The sequence below is a fragment of the Hippopotamus amphibius genome, chromosome 9, assembly GCF_030028045.1.
Source record: "Hippopotamus amphibius kiboko isolate mHipAmp2 chromosome 9, mHipAmp2.hap2, whole genome shotgun sequence".
NCBI lineage: Eukaryota > Metazoa > Chordata > Mammalia > Artiodactyla > Hippopotamidae > Hippopotamus > Hippopotamus amphibius.
In genome coordinates this window covers 140,535,014-140,550,605 of record NC_080194.1, presented here as the reverse complement: position 1 = coordinate 140,550,605, position 15,592 = coordinate 140,535,014, and the positions used below count along the sequence as shown (strand labels likewise).

The 15,592-nt window shown below is 45.9% G+C and overlaps 1 protein-coding gene across 5 annotated transcripts in view; it reads left to right on the top strand.

Moving 5' to 3' along the window:
* The first annotated feature begins 10,111 nt into the window (after positions 1 to 10,111).
* The window catches only part of WIPI2 (WD repeat domain, phosphoinositide interacting 2), a 29,744-nt gene continuing 24,263 nt past the window's right edge, over positions 10,112 to 15,592 (top strand). For 2 of the 5 annotated variants that reach the window (XM_057748240.1, XM_057748237.1), the window contains exon 1: positions 10,114 to 10,376. Coding sequence is in view for 2 of the 5 variants with exons in the window: in XM_057748237.1 (XP_057604220.1) it covers positions 10,303 to 10,376 (74 nt within the window). In the remaining 3 variants the exon portion in view is untranslated. Of the gene's footprint in view, positions 10,377 to 10,603; positions 10,765 to 11,501; positions 11,676 to 12,531; positions 12,615 to 15,592 lie in introns of all 5 variants that reach the window. The other 3 variants (XM_057748238.1, XM_057748239.1, XM_057748236.1) reach the window with 3 other exon arrangements.

Genomic DNA, 15,592 nt, shown 5'->3' with positions numbered 1-15,592 from the left:
GATGGTACGAGAGAAGGGATGACATATCTGGAAATAGTGACGAACTGGAAATGTCCTAGATGCCCATCAACTCGGAAATGCTGCTTTAAACACAGAAGGACAGCCACACAGTGGGATCCCGGGTAACTTGTAGAAAACAATGCACTCAATCTGAAGCAGCCTGGAAATGTTCTCAGGGGACATGGTTAAGTGGAAAAGAAAGAGGTAGAGGTGGTACTTCCATAACGATGGTGTATGGAACTCAGCAGACCCCCCTCTCCGGGAAAGCAACAATTCAACTGGTGAAAATATTCCAGAACAATCATTCAGCATCTCCGGAAATGGTCCTCGGGGCATACAGCAAATAGAGCAGCATCCTTTCAAGAACATCTACTAAATCTACGGAAAAGCAGCAGTCTGTGGCTTTCGAGCTGCAAACCCCTACATCACCCACCCCCAGTGCCACATTACAGAAGCTCTAACGAGGGCTGGTGATGCCAAGAAAACTGGCTCCCTCTCCCTCCAGCTCAATCTGGGGCTGTGGTTTCACCCGACGAGGGGAGGGCTGCCCCAGTTTCTCATCACCCCATGTTGCAGAAGCTCTAGTCCCGGCCGACGTGACCAGCCTAGAGGACCCCATCTCTCTTCTCCATCCAGGCCTCACCAGGTGGAAGCTGTGTGCCTGGCATCACTGAGAACACTGAGGCCCCCATCGCCCCCACCCCAGTCCACTCTCCACCCCTAAAGGTGCATATGGAGGAAACCAGGGGCTGCCAATGCCCCCCTCCCGGGCTCACTTGCAGAGCTTGGAGTGACATGTGTGTCACTCCAAGAAAGTCTGGTCACCACCCCCAGCTCAGGTGAAGTGGCCCAGGGTTCTGCACGGAGGAAGAGGCAAGACTTGAGGATGAGGAGCTGGGCTGCTGTGCCTGAGGGGACTGGCCCCATGGGGACCCCTGAGCCGAACATGCCATAGCTAAAGGGAGACCTTGCACATCTTGGTGAAGATGCACAGAGCATCTAGAAGTTTAAGAGAGAGAGCCAGAGGAAAAGACAACCAAGAAAATACATGACTAATAAGAAAAAAAATCAAATTGTACACTTTAAATATATGCAGTTTATCGAATGTCAATTATATCTCAATAAAAGTTCTTAAAAAAGAAAAAGAAAGAAAAGACTTCCTGGGATCATAGACAACCCTGGAGGCGGGAAGACTGTGCCCACTCAGAGCAACACGCGGGGTCAACTTGGAAGTGTTCCCCACGCACACCCAGCCCCATGCAAACAGGTGGAAGCCTCCTTGGCATGGAGTTCACCAGAACACCTGACCTACAGCCCCCAGACAGCAAGAGGCTCCCCCTCAGTGGCCACTCTTGGAAGCCAGGCTTTAAGATGACATCCCGGTCAGCCCTGGCCATCTGGAAGATGGTTCGCGTGCCCAGGCCCATGCCCTCCCAGGAGAGGTCGTGGAGAGAATCCCAAGCTACTAGTCTCTGGCTGAACATGGGGCAGAAACAAGTAAACTCTCCAAACTGGTGGCAGCTTCCATGTCACATGCACAACAGTAAAAGGCAAAAAGCCAACTGGCCAAGATTCTGCAAACCTTTGACCCATAAGTGGCTTATGCTGACCCAGGGTGACCCTAGGTAGCCGGGTTAAAAGGCAAAAATAAGAGGAAAAAATCTGAGCAGGGACGTCAGAGGTTGCATGCTGTGGGACTGGAGGGTGGGGGCGTGGAAGTGACTTCTCAGAATGAGTTCAGCCAAGTCACTGAACAAATAAACAAATGACCAAGCAAACAACAACAGTGACAAGGACCCAGGGAGGTGGGGGTAGGGAAGAGGAGTAGCCAAAGTTCTACAATATATTATCTAAAATGCCCAGTTTTCAAGAGAGTTTATGAGACGTACAAAGAAATAGGATAGCATGAGGCTTCACTGGAAAATTCTACCAAACATTTAAAGAACAACTAATACCAATTCTTCTCAAAGTCTTCCAAAAAACAGAAAAGGAGGGAACACTTTCTAATTCATTCTATGAGGCCAGCATTACTCTGATCCTAAAGCCAGAGAAAGACTCCAAAAGGAAAAAACACACAGAACCACAGATCAATATTTCTTACCAATTCAAAATCCTCAGACAAAACAAAACAATACTAGCGAACTGAATCTGACAGCTTATTTTAAAAAATTATATTCCCTGACCAAACGGAACTTATCCCAGGAATGCAATGTAGGAAAATCAATCAATGTAATACACTATATTAATAAAATAGAGAATAAAACACGTGATTCTCCAATAGACACAATCACTTTGGACAAAATACAACATCCTTTCATGATAAGACACTCAACAAACTAGGAACAGCAGGGAACTTCATCAACATGATGAAAGGCATCCACAAGAAACCCACAACTAACCTCAAACTTAACAGTGAGAAATTGAACGCCTTCTTTCCCTCTAAGATAAGGAATAAGACAAAGGCGTCGTCTGCTTTTGCCACTTCTATCAACACTGTACTGAAGTTTTCTCTAGGGTAATCGATCACATACAAAAATAAAAATAAAAGGCACCCAGATTAGAAAGGAAGAAGTAAAACTATCTCTATTTGCAGATAATGTGCTCTTGTATAAAGAAAATCATAAGGAATCTGTTAAAATAAAACTGTTGAAGTAATACACAAGTTCAGCAAAGTTGCACAGTGCAAGATCAGTATACAAAAATCAATTGTTTTTCTACGCACTAACAATGAACAATTTGAAAGGAAGCCTAAGACAATTCCATTTACAGTAGCATCAAAAAGAATAAAATACTCAGTAATACATTTAACGAAAGAAATGCAAGACTTGCATACTGAAAACTATAAAACACTGTCGAAAGAAATTCAAGAAAACCCTTCCACAATTGTTGTCATACGCATCACATCTTTTACATTATAAGCCTGTCCATACAGTTTTACAATTACTTTGTATGCAATTGTTTTCTAAATCAGATAGAAGAAAAGTTACCAAAAATACATTTATACTATCTTTATATTTGCCCACGTAGGAGATTTTCTTGAGCTCTTTGTGGATTCCAGTTACTGTCTTCTGTCATTTCATTTTAGCCTGCTGGCCTTGAGTGTTTTTTGAACAGGTCTGCTAGTGACAGATTCTCTCAGTTTGTGTTTTTCTGCCAATACTTAACTTCTTTTTTTGAAGAATAGTTTTGTTGGATATAGAAATTTTGGCAGTCTTCCTCGACCCCACCCCCGCCCCAGCACTTTGACTATGTCATCCTGAGGTCCTCTGGTGACCATATTTTCTGATGAGAACTCAGTTGCTAGTTTTATTGAAATCCCTTATTTGTGATGAGTTTCTTTTATTCTTTTATTTATGTATTTATTGGCTGAGTTGGGCCTTTGTTGCTGAGCACAGGCTTTCTCTAGTGGGGGCTACTCTTCATTGCAGTCATGGGCGTCTCATTGCGGTGGCTTCTCTTGTTACAGAGCATGGGCTCTAAGTGCGCAGGCTTCAGTAGTTGTGGCTCACGGGCTCTAGAGCGCAGGCTCAGTAGTTGTGGCGCAAGGGCTTAGTTGCTCCAAGGCATGTGGGATCTTCTCGGATCAGGGCTCGAACCCGTGTCCCCTGCACTGGCAGGCGGATTCTTAACCCCTGCACCACCAGGGAAGTCCCAAGTCCCTTTCATTCTTGCAGCCCTCATGATTTCCGCTTTATCTTAGACTTTCAACAGTTTGACTATGATGTGTTTAGCTGCATATCATTTTGAGTTTCTTCCTCTTGGCGTTCACGGGACTCCTTGGATGTGCAGATTGATGCCTCTCATCAAATTTGGGAGATTTACATGTTTTACTTCAATTATTTTTTCTGCCCCGTTTTTTGTCTTATCCTCCTGGGAATCTCATTATGCATAAGTTTGTATTATTGATGGATGTCCCACAGTTCTCTGAGGATCTGTTCAGTCTTCTTCAGTCTTTTTCATTTCTGTTCCTCGGACTAGATTTTTCTCAGTTAACCCAACACTAAGTTTGCTGATCCTTTCTTCTACCAGCTCAAATCTGCTGTTGAGCTCCTCTAGTGATTTTTTCCTTTTGGTTATTGTACTTTTCAACTCCAGCTTTCTATTGGGTTTTTTTTATAATTTCTACCTCTGTACTGAAGTTCTCTCTTTGGTGAGGCATTATCATCATACCCTTCCCTTAATTCTGTAAGTATGGTTTCCTTTAGTTCTTTGAAAGTATTTATAACAGACGCTTTTAAGTCTTTGTCCACTAAACACACCATCTGGGTCTCTTCACAGGCAATTGCTTTTCCCCATTTTGGGGCCATACTTTCCAGTTTATTTGTGTCTCATAGTTTTTTTGTTGAAAATTAGACATTTAAAATAATACAGTAACTCTGGAAATCACATCCCCCTTCCCACCCTAAGGTTTCAAGTTCTTGTTTTTATTTGTTTGTTTAGTGACTTTTCTGTACTCATTTGGTAAAGCCTGTATTCTTTGCTGTGTGCAACCAGTGAAGTCTCTGCTCATTTATCTTAGGGGTCAGATAATAATTGAACAGAGATTTTTTTTGAAGGGTTGATTTAATTTATTTTTATTATTTATTTATTTGGCTGCATCAAATCTTTGTTGCTATGCACGGGCTTTCTCTAGTTGCGGTGAGCAAGGGCTACTCTTCGTGGTGGTGTGTCTGCTTGTCAGTGTGGCAGCTTCTCTTGTTGCAGAGCACAGGCTCTAGGTGCACAGGCTTCAGCAATGGCAGCACATGGGCTCAGTAGTTGCCCGCGGGCTCTAGAGCGCAGGCTCAGCAGTTGTGGTGTATGCGCTTAGTTGCTCCATTGCATGTGGGATCTTCCTGGACCAGCGATCAAACCCATGTCCCCTGCATTGGCAGGCGGATTCTTAACCACTGTGCCACCAGGGAAGTCCTGAACAGAGATTTCTTTAAGTGTCTTGAATCAATAAGTCTCCTAGGATTTGCCAAGGGGCTCTGTGAACATGTTGGGCTATGCCTTCAACACCACCACAGAAACTTTACAATTCTGCCTTAGCCTTCACTTCCTACTTGTGCAGGGCCTCTAGATCAGCCTTAGGTGAGATTCTAGAACCTTCTTTGGTCTTTCTTGGGCGTGAGCACAGTCCTGCACATACATATAACCCTCTAGATTCTCAGGAATATCCCAGGAGCCTTTCAAAGTCTCCTATACACATCTCATTTCCCAGTTATTCCTTAAGTTGTTGTTGTTTTTCTTTTCTTTTTTAGCCCCAATTTGTAATGCTACCTCAGGCAGTTGCAATTATTAAACAACTGCCACTGATTGTTTTAGACAAATGTCTTGGAGATCAGGCTATCCACACAGGTACTGGTAAACTCTGACTCAAATCAAGTAAACACAAGCTTCGGGAATTGAGTTTTTCAGCAAACTGCCATACAGTTTAGACAGCGACCATTCTCTGGGGATGGGGATTTGGGGGAGCCCCAAGGCCATCCTGCCCCCTCCAGTAGCTGCTAGGCTGCTTGTTTTCACATCTATCACATTTCCATGGCTAATGGTTTTCAAGGCTACTGTAGATCTTGGAAAAACAGAGGATATTAGGGCAAAATTACAATGCCAAAAAGCTTACTGTTTTTTACTGACATTCAGTTGTGCTACTTGAATAAATGCTTCTTAGATTGTTGTAAGCCTTAGTTAACATCCAGAGTTCTGAAAAAGTTGATTTTTAACCATTTTTTGTCAGTGTTCTCTTTGCTTTCATGGCGGAATGGTTTTCAGAGATTAACGCTCCACTATTCCGGAAGTGCGTCTCCCATCCATTCAATCTTTCTTCACAGCATTCTCAGGAGGTGAGTTATTTTAGCCCTTGTATTTATTGAGCAAACTGATGCCCAGAGAGGTGAGGTGACTTACCTAAGGACACACACCTGGTAAGAATCCGAGCCATTGTCTGATTTCAGTGTTCCCTACATCCTGACCTCTCCCACTCATGCAAGGTGCACTCCACCACCCTTCACCCCAGCCCTCTGTGCCCTCCTCCACACCAGCTGTTTATCCTATGAGTTTGTTTAGGAACTTGCCTGTGGGAGGACTGCTGATCTCTCAATGTTGCCCATAAGAGGAACACTTGAGGAATGTTCTCAGATGATGGTTCTGTTCCACGGTTGATAAGAAGAAGGGAAGCTCTTCTCCCTGGGACTGGCATCAGGCTGGTCACCTAGAGGAATGCTGAAGTGATGATAGAAACTCCTTAGCATCCTTCCTGCCCTACATGCCATCAGCAATGTCCACTCATGCTGTCCCCAGGTGAGCTGGAACACGAGGGTGTATGACTGAGTCACACACAGGTCGAGCTCTCTGGCACAAATCCAGCCTGCTCTCCAACAACCTTTGTCAGTGTTTCCCAATACCAAGCAGATAATAAAGCAGTGAAACAAAAAACTGGGTGAGTGGGTAGCAGCCCTCAGCTTTCATCCCAGTCACTGGGAGTGGAGGCCTGGCCAGGGGGCAGGGGCGGGGGTAGATTGGGATTGACATATACACACGCATATATATAGAATAAAATAGATAATTAATAAGGACCTACTGTATAGCACAGAGAACTCTACTCTGTAATGACCTATATGAAAAGGAATCTTAAAAAGAGTGGATAGGGAATTCGCTGGCGGCCCAGTGGTTAAGACTCCGAGCTTCCACTGCAGGGGGCACGGGTTCAATCTCTGGAACTAAGATCCCACATGCTGCAAAGTGCAGCCGAAATAAATAAATAAATAAAATAAAATCTAATGTCTAATTGTTTAAAAAAAAGAGTGGATATGTGTATACATATAACTGATTCACTTTGCAGAAATTAACACAGCATTGTAAATCAACTATACTCCAATAAAAATTAAAACTAAAAAAAAAAAAGGAATGAAGGCCTAGCATTTAGTTCAATGGGAACATGGAGTGAACAGCACTGACAAAATTTCTGCCTTTGTGGGGCTTATGTTCTAGTTGGGAGGGGGCATTTTATGACACATTGGACGTGACACGTGCTATACAGAAATATCACACAAGTAAAGAGATGAGGAATGTGTAGAAGTGTGGAAGTTACTGTTTTCAATCACATTATGCAGGTGTCCATACCACATGTCGTCTGCCCAAGTGATTTATGTTTAGGTGAAGGAAGCTTGACAATGGGCTCAAGCCCTTGGAATTCAGCACCCTTATCATGTGCCCTGTTACTCAGCAGAGGATGGAATGCTTACTGAAGGTTCGGTGGTGGTACCAGCTAAGAGACCACGCCCTGTGAGGTCAGGGTGTCATTCTATAATACGCAGTGCATGGCTGCAAACTGGGAGTGGAAGTGGTAGTGTTTTCTCATGCATTGCATCTAATTATTCACTTAAGAAATTTTTGGGGGCTTCCCTGATGGCACAGCGGTTAAGAATCTGCCTGCCAATCCAGGGGACAGGGGTTCGAGCCCTGGTCCAGGAAGATCCCGCATGCCACGGAGCAACTAAGCCCGTGCGCCACGACTACTGAGCCTGTGCTTCAGAGCCCGTAAGCCACAACTACTGAGCCCACGTGCCACAACGACTGAAGCCCACACGCCTAGAGCCCGTGCTCCCCAACAAGAAAAGCCTGCGCACCACAACGAAGAGTTGCCCCCGCTCATCACAACTAGAGAAAGCCTGTGCACAGCAACGAAGACCCAAAGCAGCCAAAAATAAATAAATAATTAAAAAAAAAAAAAAAGAAATTTTTGTGTCCATCCACACGACCCTATGTTCACTAGATGTTGAGATTCAGCCATTTATTACTCCAGGGAATAGAGTCACAGTTCTGGTAAATCAGAAACAGTCAATCCCCTGGCCATTCAGGGATCTTCACTTGCTGAACCAGTAGAAAGAGGAGTTACTATCCTAAAAGGACTAGTAGATTCTGATGAACAGGGGGAAATTGGGTGGCATTTCAAAATGAAGTCAAGGACTGTGTCTAGAACCCAGGGAATTCACTTGGGGACGCCTTTAAGTGTCTCTGTTCAATAATAATGGTCCAAAGGAAACCGTGCCAACTAGTACAGAACCACTTAAAGACATTGCTCCTGCTCTATGTCTTGATGGGCATTCACATATATATATGTGTGTATATATATTTATACATTTACATTTGTATATGCCCATACAGCCAACCACCCAAATGGCTCTGGCTGGCTCCCTCATGCCCCCTCCCAAGCAATTCCCCATCAGAAGTAACCACTGGGCTTCCTAGGTGGCGCAGTGGTTGAGAATCTGCCTGCCAACGCAGGGGACAGGGGTTCAATCCCTGCTCCAGGAAGATCCCACATGCCGCGGAGCAACTAAGCCGATGCACCACAACCACTGAGCCTGCGCTTTAGAGCCCGTGAGCCACAACTATTGAGCCCATGTGCTGCAACTACTGAAGCCTATGTGCCTAGAGCCTGTGCTCCACAACAAGAGCAGTCACGGCAATGAGGAGCCCGTGCATCACAACGAAGAGTAGCCCCCACTCACCGCAACTAAAAAGAAAGCCTGCACACAGCAAAAAAGACCCAACACAGCCAATAAAATAAATAAATAAATAAATTTATAAAAAAAGAAGTAACCACTATGCTGCCTGTTTTTGACTTCATAGAGACAGACTCATACAGTATATATTCTTTTACGTCTGGCTTTTTTTACTCAATATTACAGCTGTGAGATTATCCCTGGGTGTACGTCTTTTTCATTGCTGTGCAGTATTATTCTTTTATATAAATGTTCTTAATTTTGATCAAGACCAATATTTTATTTTGTGGTTAGCACTTTCTAAAGTACTTGCTTAGATGACTTTGTTTACCCCTGAGACATTAAGGCATTCTCCTATATTTTCTTCTAGCAGCTTTATTGTTTTACCTTTCAACATTTAGGTCTATGATGCATCTCAAATAATGCTTGAGTACAGTATGAGGTGGGGGGGGGTTGTGTCTTTTTTGGAAAAGACCATTCTTTCCTCAATGATTTTCTTCCTTCCCTCCTTCCCTCCTTCCTGTATTTTCTTTCTTTCTTTCCAGATTAAAAAAGAAATCTTTTTCAGCCCAAGATGATTTTTTTAGATTAAAAAAATGATTTTTCAGTCCAAGTTTTTGCTTTTTTTTTTTTTAATTGAAGTATAGTGGATGTACTTTCCCCAGTGACTTTCCATGCATTCTTGACTGCATGGCTAGAATGAACAAACTTGGTGCCATCATTCTGTATTTTCAATGGTGGCTCATCGCTCTCGGTACAAAGAGCAGTGTCTTGCCTTAATGTATCGACACCCTGCCTGATCCGGCCACCTCCTGTTTCTCAAGCTAAATCTTGTGTGGTGCCTACCGTCCCACTCCAAACTCAGAGACGCAGCATGGAGTTCTTTAGCCAGGTCACACTGCCCTCCGTGGACCTCTGCCATACAGAACGCCTCCATCCCTTAGGTTGCTTACCTGTTACTCAAACTGCAGGCCTCACCTCCTCCAGGAAGCCCTCCCAGCTACACAGTCCCCGTCCCTCAAGTTTAGGTTAAGTGACCTCATTTCGAGCTCAGTGAACCCCGGCTTTGTAATTGCGTTTAAGCACCTCTCCCACTGTAACTCCGCTGAAGGAAGGGAGAAGGCCTGTTTCGCTCACATGGAAGGCGCTCCCTAAATATTACTGAATGAACGAATATATGTGAAGCAGAATCCGCTCCAGAAACAGTGGGCCTTGGAGAAGCAACGGGGTTTCCATTCTCAAATCTAACACTTAGCAAATAAGTGAATATTTCTGAGCCTCAGTTTTCAAATTCGTAAAAGGCGAACGCAACATCCTCTACAAAGGATGGCTTGAGGCACGAAATAAGAACGCACCTATTTGGCACAACGCTTGGCGCGCGGCGGGCCCTTTTAATGCTAATAAAGTGATGGGGGCGGGGCCTACGGAGCGCCCTCTCTTCCCAAACGCATGCGCGGCCCCTGACGCACCCACAAGGCCGGCCCACCGCGCCCCCGCGCGTCCCCTCGCGTCCCCACGCTGCGCGTGTTCGACCGGAACCCGGGCCCGGGCCAGAGGTGAAGGGGCGGGACCTCCGCAGTACGCCTGCGCCGTGAGAGGCCGTGCGCCCGAGGAGGCGGGGCCGCGCAGGCGCGCCAGGCGCCCCGGCTCTGGAGCATAAACAAGAGCGGGGTCGGGATGAGGCGGCGGTTGATGTCCGAGTGGCGGGTGGCGGCGAGCGAGGCGGCGAGCGGGGCCCGGCGCCGACCCTGAGCCCACCCGGACCTGCTCTCCCGCGCGCCAGCCCCGGGCCGGGCCCCGCCGCGCGCCCACCATGAACCTGGCGAGCCAGAGCGGCGAGGCCGGCGCCGGCCAGCTGCTCTTCGCCAACTTCAACCAGGACGTCACGTAAGGACGGGCGCGGGCGGGGGTCTGGGCGGCGGGGGGCGGGCGCGGGCGCGGGGGCCGAGCCTGAGGCCGGGAGCAGGGCGGGGGGCGGCGGGGCGGGGCGCGCTCCCTGCGGACCCCCCGCGCTCGGCCCGGGCCCGCGGAGGCTTTGTCTCTGCGGACCTCACGTCTCACAGAGTTGGGGCAGAACTTTGCGGCCTGACCTGTTGTCCCGGTCGCCTCTGCAGCGGTGGGGGGCCTGACCTGTTGTCCCTGATTCTCCGCCTCCCCCTGGTTCCTCAGCCCTCCCGCTCCAGCCTCTCCCCTGTTCGGGCCCTTCTTCGTCTCCCTGTGGTCTCAGGGTCCGTTTGATCTCCCTCTCTCCCCGCCTCGCTGTTCTTTTTGACAGGTAACTTTGACGTCCTCCTCGAGCAAGAAGCAACCTTAGCGGTGGTCCTGGTCTCGGACCTGGGGAGAGGCTGAGCCAAGGGGGCTGTGACAGAGAGACCCCCGAGGGTTCTTGGCGCTTCGGGGAGTGGGCCATCCTCATAGGGGAAGAGAGGCCCTCGATGCCAGCCCTTGGGTTTGGAACGCTCTTCGTCCAAACCCCTAAGGGTTTGCAGCCGATTCTTCGCGGGCTGTCTCCGGTGACGCGTGAGGATAGTCACTAGATGAGGTTTCCAGAGAAGGAAGGATACGTTGTGGGACTGGAAGGGAGGAGAGCCATCTTGGGAAGTAAGAGGAAGTGATGCAAGAGGGGAGGAGGAGTGGGGCATTGGCTTCATATTAAGTAGCAGGTTGAGTCGTTGCTGGCTGGATGGAAGCATCAAAGTAGAACATGAGGTTCTTTTAAGAATTAAAAGTCAGTTGTAGAATGGCAAGACACCAAGTCAGTGGGATGCAGTGGGTGCTCGGTAGCACCTTCCAAAGTTGGGAAGGTCGTGCGGCAGCCCCACAGGGGGCCTCTGTTGAGACTTGGAAGGGAGCAGCTCACCTGCTCCAACTACAGGGGAGGAAACCAAAGTTCAGGAAGGTTCAGAGCAGAACCTGGATCTTACTCTCAGTTGATGGTGGAGCGGGGGCGGCTTTCCTGAATTCTCTCCCAGTGTCCTCTCCAATCTGCCGTCCTGTTGTTTCTGCCCACAGAGTAGAATCTGGATGGAGGGCAGTGAATGTAGAAAACGGACCATAGCAATCTTTAAAGATGAAAACTACTGAATGCTAGCGTTCTGTGTGACCAAAAGCCAGTCCAACAAAAACAGTTTGGACCACCTGTTGCAGGAGGTTATAACTGAGATGGACTATGTTATACTAATCCAGGTAGGGAAGAGACATTTCACACCAACTGTGATTCCTTTTTTAAGCTCTTAGTACTTTGAGACCAGTAAGAATGGTAGCTCTATGTCTTTTGTTTTTAATGTCTTGCATAAATTAAAGAGTTCCAAAACATTTTCTACCATTCTTTCAGTTTTTTACTACTCATCATCTATATTGAAAGGAAATCAAATATGAGAAAGCATTCTCTTTTGCTGTTATTTCAAATGGCATTCAACTGCCAGTTTCCCTATATAAGAGAAGAATGCCACTCTGGCCTGAAATAAGGTCTTTTCTTACTTGGAAATCATGTGCTTTCCCACTCCTCGGTGAGTCCTGAAGTTATTCATTCAAGACAAGATTTGTGTGTCATGATTTTGACTTGCTAAAGAGACCTTAAGTATGGAGTATAAATTGTAAGGAATAGTAAGTTAGGATTATACTAAAAGTTTATTGAGTAAAGTGACTAATTTGTTTTAAATCTACACCTGAAAGAAACACAAAAGTTTCTGGGGAGAGGCTTTAGTTTACTGTTTTCCCTCCCTTGTCCATCTCCAGCATTTACTTTAATAGAGGAACACAGTTTTTCACAAGGCAGAGAATATTGGATCCACATTCACAGTATTCAGTGAAAAAATCTGGAGGCCATTTCACTTAATAGAACACATATTGTGTTATACAGTAATGCTTGAACAGCAGTATCCCTTGCACACCAAACTATATCTGTCCTGTCTGTTTGTCCTGGTAATATGGTTTCAAATGTTGTAGTATTTTTTTCTGGGAGTCTTATCCTAAAAGTGTGAATGTTTTAGTTTTATTTTACTTTCTTTTACCATTCATTTTTGTTTGTTTTTTTAACTAGAATTGGGAAAAAGGCATCAAGAAAAGCTGGTCCCCGTCATCTCCCTCTTCTTGGCTGGTTAGTTCCAACCCTAGTTTCTGAAAGTAACACTTCAGAAGGCTTATTTTGGAGGAATTTTTGGTTTTTTGACATCAAAGTTAAACTAGTAAGTGCAGAGTATCACTTGAATCTTGACTGGAAATATCAGGGACTAAGTACTTGCAGGCTACCCCACTCAGCTTGTGGGAGGTTGTTGATTGGACAGTGTCCACATCATTTAGAAGCTGCATTTCTAAAAGGGTTAGAGTAAGGGCGGGAGCTTCCTTCCCACGTCTTCTGTTTGCAGCACTGTTGTTGTTCCGTGTCTGCGTGTTACGGGCATAGAGACAGTAAGGAGGCACTGGTCTGAATTTACTGCTTTCTTTAACCGGTTTCTTCTAGGTTAGAGCAGCTGTCCTGGGAAGGGCGCCTCTCTCCTTTTCCCTCATCAGTAAATTGAGGGAGTAAGGATCCTTCTACCTTAAAGCTGTGGAGCGTTCTGCCTGCTGTGTGGAGGATGTTTGAGGAGGCAGGGCAGTCAGTCGCTGTGCAGCGGCAGTAGCTGGCAGTATTTGGTGTGACCCATGAGCTGTGTGTGATGCATTAAGGTTACTCCCCAGTCCGCAGCCTAGGTTCTAGACGAGCAGTGACAGCACACTATGGGAGAGCGATCAGAGGGGGCTTCAGCTTAGGAGGAAAGAAGAACTCTGCTTTGAATGCTACTGAGTTTGAAAGGCCTTAGGGATGTCCAGGTGGCGGTCCGGGATGGACATGCACTTACTGAGTAGGGCCCCAGGGCCAGCCAGGTCTCAACAGCACGTCACGTGGCTTCCTTTTTATGGGCATGGGCTGTTTCCACGTCACCCTGTCATTGAGTAGTGCTGTTTGATGAAGATAGTGAAAAGGGAGAACGGTAATGGACTGAACACGGGTAAGAGGGTAAAGAAAAGGGAGTTAAGAAAACGATTTTTTTCTTTTAAAATGCTTTTATGGTGTTGTTGTTTTTTTTAATTTTCTTGTTTATTGGAAATCCCTGTCTTTTAGATACTAAGCACTCAAGTTTAAATTCAGTGGCAGAGACTTGCAGTTAAAGATGGTGGATTAAACACAAGCATTGATTTTGGCCTCCTCTTAGAACCCTAATAAAATGTCAATCAATGAAATATCAAAAAGATACTTAAAAAGGCTTAAACTCATAGAATGAGGAGAATGAGAAAGGAGACACTAGCAGCAAACTTTTGGAAGCCACAAGTGGTAAAGGAAAGTGGATCCAGCATTGCTAGTGGGGAAGAAGAACCACCCTACCTGAAACCTCAGGATCTGCCAGAGGCTCAGGACGGGCAGTCTCGGGAGCTCTACGGTGGAGTAAAGCTGTGTGTGCTGAAGGTTGAGAGGACTGGCCCACAGCAAGTTTCAGAAGGAGTCAGTCTCCTGCCCTGGTGTGGGACTTGGGCCTTGTCTCCAGAGGGTACAGCATGGTCTCTGAATTTCGACACCAGGCACGGTTGAAGGCAGGGGTGTGGTAGTGAAATGGATTAAGTAAATACATCCTTTTTTCTGTTATTGCTGGTTTTTCCCTTTGTCAGTAAAAGATCTCACTGTATTACCTTAAAAAGACAAAACAGAAACCTTACCACATAAACACTTAACGCGGAATGAGATTATTTATTAGGGGAATCTCACGCTTATCTGCACTGTACCTCTCCTGTGAATATCAGCCATAGTATGGTCAGGTGAAGCAGGAGATGTTATTAAAAGCTGACTCGGACTTCCTAGGTAGCGCAGTGGTTACGAATCCACCTGCCAATGCAGGGGACACGGGTTCGAGCCCTGCTCTGGGAAGATTCCACATGTCACGGAGCAACGAAGCCCGTGCGCCACAACTATTGAGCCTGTGCTCTAGAGCCCGTGAGCTGCACCTGTTGAAACCTACGCGCCTAGAGCCCGTGCTCCATGACAAGAGAAGCCACTACAGTGAGGAGCCCACGCGCTGCTATGAAGAGTAGCCCCCACTCGCAGCAACTAGAGAAAGCCCATGTGCAGCAACAGAGACCCAACACAACCAATAAATTAAAAAATAAAAATAAAAAAAGCTGATCTCCAAAGAGGGGTGTGTGAACCTGAGCATTGGTATTTGAGATGTAAATATCAGACCTGTTTGTATTTCGTGTCATCCTTTAACAGCATCTGCCTTTCTCATGACGCGTGTGCTCTCACTGCCCCCCGTGCGCACACCAAAATAGCTGGTCTGCTTTTGCTCACGTGTTCCACTGATTGTGGTGCGCACGAGGGAAGCCACGTGATTAAAACTCTAGCGAAGGATTTAATAGACCGAATCAGTTTCTGAATATCTGGAAGAACATCAGAAAGCTACTATTTGATGAGTTTTAACAAATTCTTCCTGTTTGGAGTACAGCTGAAACCCTAGGTGTATCAAAATCCAGGTTCTCATTAATTCAAGCTCGTTAATGTTGCCCATGGAAGAAGGCTTCTCTAAGCTCATTTTACATGTAAAACTAATAAGTTTGGTGACTTGGTTTCCAAGTCAACAGGAAACTTGAAAGAGGGAGGGCTGTTAATGCCAGTAGGATGCTTGAGGACAGTGACAACTGCCAGCAGAACAGAAGCCAGGAGATACTCGATAACCCAGCAAGACAGTCTGCCACTTGATGCGGGTGTACAGAACCCTCAGCTCCTTCTTAGGGTCTGAGAGGGCCGCTGTTAACGATAGTAAAGTTGTTTCATGATGTGAGTCCAGTCAAATGTTGAGGACTTGCCATCCCATGCAGAAAACTATATAAGAATGACTTTAAAAAAAAAATCAGAAATGGTGGGGAAAAAAAGTTTTGGTGCTTAAAATAGCAACCCTTAGTTATCTGGAAAACATTTTCCTGAACACCAATTTTCCAGAAGTTATGAATTGTTGAGATTTTGTTTCGCTTTTAGCTTTCCTGGGTATTCTTGTGTTTTTGTTGGTTCCTTTATCGCTTTTCAAAATATTTATAGGTAACAATGCCTAATTACTTCATTGATGTAATTCAAA